This window comes from Schistocerca piceifrons, chromosome 7 (assembly GCF_021461385.2).
Source record: "Schistocerca piceifrons isolate TAMUIC-IGC-003096 chromosome 7, iqSchPice1.1, whole genome shotgun sequence".
Classification (NCBI taxonomy): Eukaryota; Metazoa; Arthropoda; class Insecta; order Orthoptera; family Acrididae; genus Schistocerca; species Schistocerca piceifrons.
In genome coordinates this window covers 412,968,437-412,978,313 of record NC_060144.1, presented here as the reverse complement: position 1 = coordinate 412,978,313, position 9,877 = coordinate 412,968,437, and the positions used below count along the sequence as shown (strand labels likewise).

At 38.6% G+C, this 9,877-nt stretch overlaps 1 protein-coding gene across 3 annotated transcripts in view; it reads right to left on the bottom strand.

Moving 5' to 3' along the window:
• Positions 1 to 5,076: 5,076 nt before the first annotated feature.
• The window catches only part of LOC124709135 (DENN domain-containing protein Crag), a 333,511-nt gene continuing 328,710 nt past the window's right edge, over positions 5,077 to 9,877 (bottom strand). For all 3 annotated transcript variants that reach the window (XM_047240798.1, XM_047240799.1, XM_047240801.1), the window contains 3 exons: positions 8,510 to 8,685; positions 8,249 to 8,428; positions 5,077 to 6,197 (listed from right to left, as the gene is read on the bottom strand). In XM_047240798.1, coding sequence (XP_047096754.1) covers positions 8,292 to 8,428; positions 8,510 to 8,685 — 313 coding nt within the window. In that variant the 3' untranslated portion in view covers positions 5,077 to 6,197; positions 8,249 to 8,291. The remainder of the gene's footprint in view (positions 6,198 to 8,248; positions 8,429 to 8,509; positions 8,686 to 9,877) is intronic.

Sequence of the window (9,877 nt, the reverse complement as noted above, 5' to 3'; positions counted from 1 at the left end):
ATTCCATAGATTACGCTAAGCATCTCCCTCTCAAATGTTGAGTAATTTCTCCTGCTGTGTTTGACTGCCTAGACGCATACGCTACAAGATGTTGCTTCCCATCAATTTCCTGACTAAAAACAGACCCTAATGCTTGATTCGGTGCATTGCATACTAGTACAAACTCCTTTTCAAAATCTGGAAACACAACAACCGGACTTGATGTTAACACTTCTTTCAGTTTGTCAAATGCTTTCTGACACTCTTCTGTCCACTCAGATTTCCTTCTGTAACAACTGTGTCAATGGCTGTGCCAAATCTGCAAAACCCTTCACGAACTTTCGATAGAAATTGCAAATTCCGATGAATGATTGCACTTCCTTAACTGTTTTTGGTTCTCGAAAATCCCTTACAGCCTGTACCGACCTCGGATCTGTCCTTACTTATAATATAACCCAAATATTTTATTTCTTCTAATGCAAAATGACACTTCTCCAGGCTCAATGTCAAACGAGCTGCTCTTAACCTCATAAAGACTTCCCTTAACTGCTGCCTATGTTGCTCCATACTACTTGAAAACACTATAATGTCATCCAAATAGACCAGACACTGCCGTGGTTTCAAACCCCTCAAGACACTGTCTAGAAACCTCTGAAACATTGCTGGAGCGTTTTTCAAACCAAATGGCATTCTAATGTACTGGTAATGGCATCCAGGAGTAGAGAAAGCAGTTTTTGGACGATCCTCTGGAGCCACCTCTAACTGATGATAGCCACTTGTCAAATCAACTGTAGAAAAGTACTGGCACTGTCCTAAGTGATCCAAAGTCTCCGATATGTTTGGAATGGGGTATGCATCCATTACTGTCTTATTATTGAGGTATTTCTTGATTTTTTTAGGCACAACGACAATGCCCAACCCCAGCAACTATTACTATGCTCTATAATACCGTCCACAATCAATGATCAATGAAATCGTCCACAATTGGCTGCAATTACCTTGGTATTCTGTATGGTTTATGGTAAACAGGTGCTTCATCCCCTGTTGGTATCCTGTTTGAACTAATGGAGTTGCTGGTAAAGTCTCTTGTGGAAAAAACAGATCCTTAAATTCCCACAATAATTCTTCCATATGCTCTCTTTCTCCTCCTTTCAAATGCTGAATTTTGTCATGAAACGCAGTTCTATCAGCACTTAGTGGTTGATCGCTTCGCCTACCTCTTGAACACCAGTCTTCGTCATCTGCCACATCCAAATTTGCTACTAAAACTCCTTTCCTCAAATTTGCGTCTACAGGACTAAAATTATCCACTTTCTACATCTAAAAAATGCCATGAAAAAAAAAAAAAACCCTTACTGCCCCAAATACACTAACACTAGCTGGCTCAGCAGCACTTGGTGTGAGCCGCAGGTGGCCAGCTGTGTACTTCTCGCTGGCGTGGCTAAGATTGTGGTGAATACAAGTGCCTGCGATCCGGAGTCCAAATCCGTGGCCCTCGCCTCGGGATGCCTTCGGCGTGTGTCGGAAGCCAGGCCAATTGCATGTGGTAGCGAGCCGTGGAGTGGCCCGCCGCTGGCTGGCTACAGACCCACATCGGCCTCAGAGGGTCGAACCAGCGACCCACCATGGACTGGAAAGCTGGCACCCCACCTGCTGCTGTGTGTAGCTAGTGGTGCGACATGCCCTGCTTTCCAGGAGAGCTGACACACTTGAATGAATCTCATTAGAAACCCGCACCTATTTATACGTGGCTGTGCGCCTCTGTTTTGCCATTAGCGCCGCTTCGCATCACGTACTCATAACCCGCTAGGTTGGCCAGTGGGTGCCTTCTGCCTGTGATTTGCGACAAGCAAAACCACTACGTATACTCTTTCAGCAATTTGATGGCCCTGTGGCCTCTATTCTGCTTTGCACGGTTGGTATGTGTAACTCCCTGCAATCCGGCCCGCACCTGGCTGTAACTTGTGCTCAGAATATTGCACAAAACTAACTTTCCCTATCCTAAATGGTGGTGCCGCTACAGTATGTTCATAGATACCTGTACCTTTATATCTTCTGTACTCGTGTCACCCCTTGAAGTTGTGGTCGTGCTATGTAGTACCACTTGTACCTATATTGAACTTCTTCACCGTCTGCAGGAAAGTGCTGTGCTAATGGAAGATTATGTTTGCTATTTGCTAGTTACAAAATCACATAACCACTGCTTTTCAACACCTGTATGTATTTAACTGTCTCAAAAACATTTTCAGCATATCAGTTAACATTCACATTTAAGCTCTTAGCAACCAAACTTGTTGACAGATAGATCATTAGTATCCCAAAATCAAGAAGTAAGTAAGTAATCCCACATAATCTTCTTTTGTTTTTATTTTCAGAACAACGGCAATTGTTGTTCTGACCTCTTCCTCTTTGGCATCCACGGCACCACCAAGTTACAATGTCAAAGTGTAAATAACTCCTGCCCCTAAATTAAAACACTCACCCCCTCCATCGCATCTTGTGGCTGTACTATGTTAACGTGTGCATTAAAAAATAAATAAATAAATAAATGCGTACACAGTATGCATATTTTCCTCTACCACTATTACCATGAATTAAGGTTTTTGCATAATCATCTGCCACTGGCACATTGGAAAGGAAGTGGGACATGTTGCTACCTTGAATAGCAACATGTACCACCACATTACCCATTCCACTTTTGAAATTCTCTAACCTACCTACCCGATATTTCATACCCTGACTTGTAGAATACCAGCTTCTTCTTTTTTTCTCTTAATGATGAGAGGGACTATTTTACCTAAGAGGATGCCATCATCATTTAACCACACAGAACTGCATGCCCTCAGAAAAAGTAATAGGTGTGGTTTCCCCATGCTTTCATAATTTATGCAATATAAAATCAAAGAGTACACTCACCATTATCAGTATTTCATTTTGCTCTAAGGTTGTGAACACATCTGCTGACTACAGCTATACAAGCTTATAAATGGGGGCAATTCTGTTGTTTTCACCTATGTTAAGTAGAGTGAGCCTTTCTGTTTTGTTTGGTTTTCTTAGTGGGACATCATTCCCCTTCTGTCCTGCTTTCCCTAAACTTCTTTGGTTTGCTGATTCCACCTTTGGATTCACAAACTGTGTTGGATTTGTTGTTGACAACAAGTATGGTCAGTCTATGAATAGTTTACAACATTCTGCATTCTCTGAAAAGTTTAGAAATTAATATATTTAGAAACAAAAATGCTTTTTGCAAAATGTTTGGTGTGTGTGTGTGTGTGTGTGTGTGTGTGTGTGTGTGTGTGTGTGTGTGTGGGGGGGGGGGGGTGTATGAGCCCATGTCCCCCACTGCCAACACTGGAACTGCATTTGTATGCAACTAAGGTATTTGGCTTGTTGACAGTTAATTCACTGTATTGATGATGGCTTAGGTTGTGAGGGGGCAGAAATAAACTGCCTCATTATGTGTGCCTTCATACAAAAATTTACAGGAAGATATAAATGACAAAGTCTGCCTCCACACCTGAGTGACCAGTGAAGGTGGCTGCCATGCAGCACGCAGAGGACATCGGTTTGATTTGCGGTCCTGCTAAGGATTTTTCTTTGGTGAGAGGTCAGGTATAGAGTGCAGTCAGCCTCATGATGCCAATTGATAAGCTACTTGAATGAGAAATAGTGATTCCATGACCTGAAAAGTTGGCAAAATGGCTGGGAGAGTATCGTGCTGAACACATGCCCCTCCATACCAAATCTGCGTGGCACCACAAGACAGAGGATGAAACAGCAATCAGTTGCCATCGCTTGGACGAGGAGCTTGTTTTTATAAATGAAAAGCCTGTGCATAAATTTCTGTATCTTATATTGTTCCTTGGATACTAAATGGATGATGATTCTTCTTAGTATTGAGGGATCTGTCTCTGTGACAGATAAAAGGTTCCTTGCTTGTTGGTGTAACAAATTTTGCTTCTTGTCTTTAAAGCATTTTTACACAGGCAGATCCCAGATACTAATAACATAGACATAATAAAGAGCCTGTTGCAGTTAGTGAAAAATCCTCTGCAAAGCAACTGCAGTAGCCTTCACTCCCTCTGTTAAGGGTATTGAGGCAGGTCAGTTCACACACTGGTAGTGTTAATGTAAATATTCCTAAGGTGGTGGTGGTGCTTGGGGAGAGAAGATACCAAAATAAGTATCATTCCATGTTTGTGTCATCCTGCTTCTCACCTTTCCTCACTTTCCACTTGATAATATGTTATCACACACGCACCTCTGTTTCATATGTCTGTCCATAATCAACTTGTGGAAAAAGATTAATTTTCAACATTTAATTTTACTACAAGATTTATCTTTACAGTAAGTGAGAATACTTCATTCACAAAATTTGTAAAATATAGCATTTCATGTAACAGGCTGGAGCAAATTATACTATCAATTTCATAAAACTCTATGTAGTTCCAGTACAAGATGGGTGATTTATCATTAACAGTTATTGCCCAGTGTGCTGTAACTATTCCGACATGAAGACAGAAGGAGCACACTAAATTCAAACTTGGAAGGAGTAGGTTTCAGATGCTGAAATGGGCACCGTGTTTTCAGTAACTGTGTTAAGCAGTTCTTCATACCAGAACATTTTGAACTTATGACCAGCTGGCCTATAAAAAGATCAGTGTGATACTATTAACCTAACTTTTTAATTATTTGATTTCTTGCTCTTATACTCACAATTACAGGGTGTTTGCATATATGTCAGACTAATATAAGATGTTGAGAATTTTGAAACACATTCTAAGAAAACATCTTAGAGGTGGCCTCAAGAGCAAAAAAAAAAAAAAAAAAAAAGGGGGGGGATGTTAATTGTTGGAAGTAATAAGGTGGAGGCTGGAGAAACTTGTTGGGCTATTCAGATGTCTCCTGGTTTGCCGATCAGCTTCAGTCTTGTTCCCAAGCTGTAAGGGAGGTTCCTGGCATTCATTCTGAAACATGGTTTCAATCTGTCTAGATTTTTCATGAGTGTGTACAATCTGTTGTACTGAAAGTTTAATTGTGGAGGGAGTTAAGGAGAAACAAAATAATCTTTCTGATCACTTTTAAGTAAAATACATATTTTACTGACAATTTTTTACATTTTATTTTTTCACATACAAAAATATATATTAAAATTTAAATCAAGAATTTTGACAGTACATGTACATGATGATATAAATACGTTAATTATAAAACAAAGTGAAATGTGAAAATAATGGTTCAAAACCGGGATTCAAGCAATAGTTCATTCCATATAAATATGTTTGAGTTTCCAACTTAACAAAATACTGGAAGTCAACACTACAATCAATTAACATAATCAGAAATCACAACCAGTGTGGTGAAGCAATATATACCACCACCATTTATCAATTTGCAACGAAACAAGTAGGCCTTAAAATTCATCTGTTTATATACATTGTTTTGTTTTTAAAAATTTTACAACAATCATACATCCAAAACAAGCAACGATTCAATTAGGATCACATTATTTAACAAGCACAATTTTCTGAGCAGTAAAATAGAATGCATTTTGTTCTGAATAGTGAATCACAGAAAAAGGAGCATAAATATTTATAATATATACAGCGTACTCAAATTCTTCCTGAAATGTGAGTGAGGCATTTGTAATTATAATTCAAAGTACATTATGCTTACAAAAATATTTTTGTGATGTTTGCGGTTTAGAAAAACACTTTCCATTTTATTAGCTCTTCTGGATTTAATATTGTCTACAATATAACATCAAACAGTCTTTATTCAGTTGCAGGTACCACATTAATGCAATTCTCTCTCGTGTTGCAGAGAGACTGCAGATACCATACTGGAAAGTGAGGCCACTGCATTTAAAATCCAAAAACTCAACAAGTAGCTGCATATTTTTGCAGAAGCATAAAAATATCTGCTGCATTTGGTGCACCAGAGAACACACATTCTTACATTCTCAAGCCTATAAGATTAAAATATTTTAAAAACTCTGCACTGCTTTGCCAAAAGCATAGCAGAAAAATAGTTTGGACATCAATATTTTGAGTTAACCCAAGTCAAATTTTTATAGCTCCTTCTCAAAAAATTTTTACATGTCGTTGTAAATATGTACTCAATTCTATATAAAAATGCTGCAAAGTATGGTTAATCCTCAGCAGGTTATACCCAAAATTGTTCATGGTGGCGGTGTAACATCACATTAAGTTATGGACCTGAAAAGAATTGTGAATTTCAATGTGGAATCTTGTCGGGCAATGAACTCAAGGTAGTGCAATGCTATCTTAAACTAAAGACTGAATTCAGAATATTTCATTTCTTAAATATTTGTATGCATTGGACAAAAGCTTTCACAAAAACTGACGGCAAAACATGGATAGAAGTATGTTAATTTGATGATACAGAATATAGTTCACTACTCAATGTTGCAGTATGTGGTTCTGGAGAAGTTTAGATGTAAATAGATGCAGCATTTTGCAGCTACTGCAGAGCCTATTATTTATTGTGTATATGCCTGGATCAGAATAACAAAGTGATTGACAGTTGAGCATAGAAGGGGGCAACGTTCTCAGTTCACCATTATATGGATGTATGGTTTCATACTGGTTTCACTCAAATGGTCCTCTGCTACTTGTACATTATTGCATTAGTTTGGTGTGATTATAATAGCCTCCTTGCTTTTCTGTTAACTATTACAGCTAGTTTCAGATATTCTGTTGTGTAAAATGCATGCTGCAGAAAAACAGTGAAAACTGATCAACAATTAGTTGTTTACAACTGACTGTGGTAACTCAATCTTGTAGTAGCAAATTAAAGTGACAGCCGTGAATAGAAGAGACAGTGTGACAAAGCTCATTTCCTGTTTGGTAGGTTGTTATTCTGATACAGGCATATGTGACAAGATCAGAGACCATATAGATCATCTTTGGGGCCTCATGGCAAAAATGAAGATTAATTTATGAATATATTTTTAGGTGTTTTATGACACGAAGTACACATTTATATTACCGGGAGGCGTAAGAGCTGGCAAGTACTTATCTCCCTGAAGGGGTTGTGGAAAGGTTGGAAAAAGGAAAAAAAATAGGTGGGGGGGGGGGTGTAAGATACAAGAGAGAGAGAGAGAGAGAGAGAGAGAGAGAGAGAGAGAGAGAGAGAGAGAGAGAGAGAGAGGGGGGGGGGGGGGGCGCAGGTCATGCCAGAATATGGTTAGAGATAAAGGCCATGTGTGCTTGCTTGTGCAAATGTGTGTGTGCATGTTCTTATCTTTTGTGAAGAAGGCATTGGCTGAAAGCTCATTTGTAACAGTCTTTTCATTGTACTTGCCTACAACTCAACGTGTCATCTTTATGGTGAGCAGTGATCTATCCTCTTCATAATATTGTTGAAATTACAACCTGGTCTTTCCATTGTTTGATTTTGTTAAACTAATATTACCTTTAGTCCACTTTTGTTCATTTTGTGTGTTATCAGTGCAGCAAGCAGATAAAATTATATAAATTTTATCACATTAGTTTTAACTGCAAGTCATGCTTGGTCAACATTAAATCTAACAGTACAAAACACCAGGATGGAATAAACCATATGTTTAGATATATACGTGCAACTTTAATTAATATCCTATTAATAGTTCAAATTACAATGTTCAAAACAGAAGGAAAGATAACTTTGAGTGACTTGTAACTTCCAGGGTTGGAAGATGACTGAATCCAACACCAAGCAACTATGAAACAGCAAAGTTAGCTGGTGAAGGAGGGTCGGCAGAAATAATAGCAACAGGGTTGAAATGAACATTTAAAATTAAGGAACTGTGGACATCTTTCTGATACTAACATAATGCAAATTTTTGAATGTAGCTTGTCAAGTTAAGTAACTTTAAGACGATAATGCATTGAAGGAATGTTGTATATCAAACACAATGTATTTGTTAGTGCTGTCAGTTAGGAATGAGTATTATGAAGGAGTCATTAGGACACTTCATGCTGAATAACTCATCCACAGCAAACAGTTTTTCCAAAAAGAGTAGTGCAAGATGTGTAATGCACTCAGGGGACAAGGTTTCAGACTGCAACAAAGCCCGAGAAAGGTATGACGTAATGAAGAAATAGTTTTAAAACAGGGAAAACGTCACCTCACAGAAAGTCCTTAGCCACCACAAATAATGAATATGAACTTTTTAAGGGATTTAACACCTGAAACCAATGTTACATCAGTAAGAGGTGGAGCTTTGTATCAAATGTTAACTTAAAAGAAGAAAGAAAATACTTACAGTGATTTGCTTTTAAGTGCTTCACATTTAGTTACTATCTAGGTCATAACTCCAATTCTTTGAAGTAAAGCCTGCAGAAGAGTGATGCTGGTGTAAGAGGCTGATCACATTTACTGTATAATTTAAGTTCCCTCTCGGACAAACGATCATATGCTGTCACATATTCCTTATCAAATGCACCTGTAAGGGGGAAAAAAAACTCTTTATTTATGTCGTACATATAAAAGAAATGATAGTCATCTCTACTGCTTGATAGCTTACTTTGGTCAATATTGTCCCTGCCCATGGCAGTGAAGGCCAAAAACAACATTTCTCTGTATAAAGAATGGCCTCTAATGACACCTCGGCCTTTCAGCTTGTGTCTTTCGATTGCTAGTTTTTTGAGTGGCTCCAAGAGGTCACTGCATCGAACTCCCAATAGAACGTGGTCCATTACTCTGAAAACAATAAGAAAACACAGAGTTAGCTGTAATATAAACTAGGACAATATAAAAATATAAAGAAAGAAAATCAAACAGATGGTATTGCCTTGTGACATAAGACTGCTTTCTAAATATATACCTACAATTACAAAGAACATTTTGACTCTCAAGCTTTTAAGACCAAGAGTTCACTGCTGTGAGACAACCTTACAGAAGGAAGTGTGGAAAACAGTTAACAGTATGACAAATAGGATGAGTGGCATCTAGTAAAGAGCAGAATGCTATTTAATGTGTACTCCATTAACAATAAGATAAATAGCTGCTGTGGACTCGTAATACACTGATATCTATTGCTCACACTATAAATGACTACTGAGAGTAAAAAAGAGAGTTAGACTCATCAGTACAATTTTTTTGTATTGATAAAAAAACTTCCTCTCAAAGGATAATTTTAGGAAATTAATGTCAAAGACAGGAAAAAAATACAGTCACACACAATATAGATATTTTTCTTAGTTCTTCAGTAACTGAAGAGATGCAACCGTATATTAATTTGGGATGCTGGTATTTCTCATTTACACCAAACACCTGCTATTTATCAACTACTATTTGTTCAATGTTTGTAGCAGTACACAAAAGCTGCAAAGAATAACATGTATTTGTGTAGGAATGGAGGCATTTTTATGTCCACATTACTAACAGGGATTTTCACCACCACCTACTACAGTCTGGTCACTATCGCCACCTGTCCCACCATAGGCAGGGCTACCTGTGAAACCAGTCATGTGGTCTACAATCTAAGCTGCAACCACTGTGCTGCATTCTACGTGGGCATGAAAACCAACAACCTGTCTGTCTACATGAATGGCCACTGTCAAACTGTGGCCAAGAAACAAGTGGACCACCCTGTTGCTAAACGCACTGCCAAACACGACATCCTTCATTTCAATGACTGCTTCATGGCCTGTGCCATATGGATCCTTCCCACCAACACCAGCTTTTCTGAACAGTGCAGGTGGGAACTTTTCCTGCAGTACATCCTGTGTTCCCGTAATCTTTCTGGCCTCAACCATCGTTAGTCACTGTCCTCACCCATCCAGGAGCACTACACAGCCATCATACCACCACCACCACCACCACCACCACCATTACACTCAGTCTCTATTTCTCTCCTTTTTTGCTACTTCCCCTCCCCTGCCCTCCATCT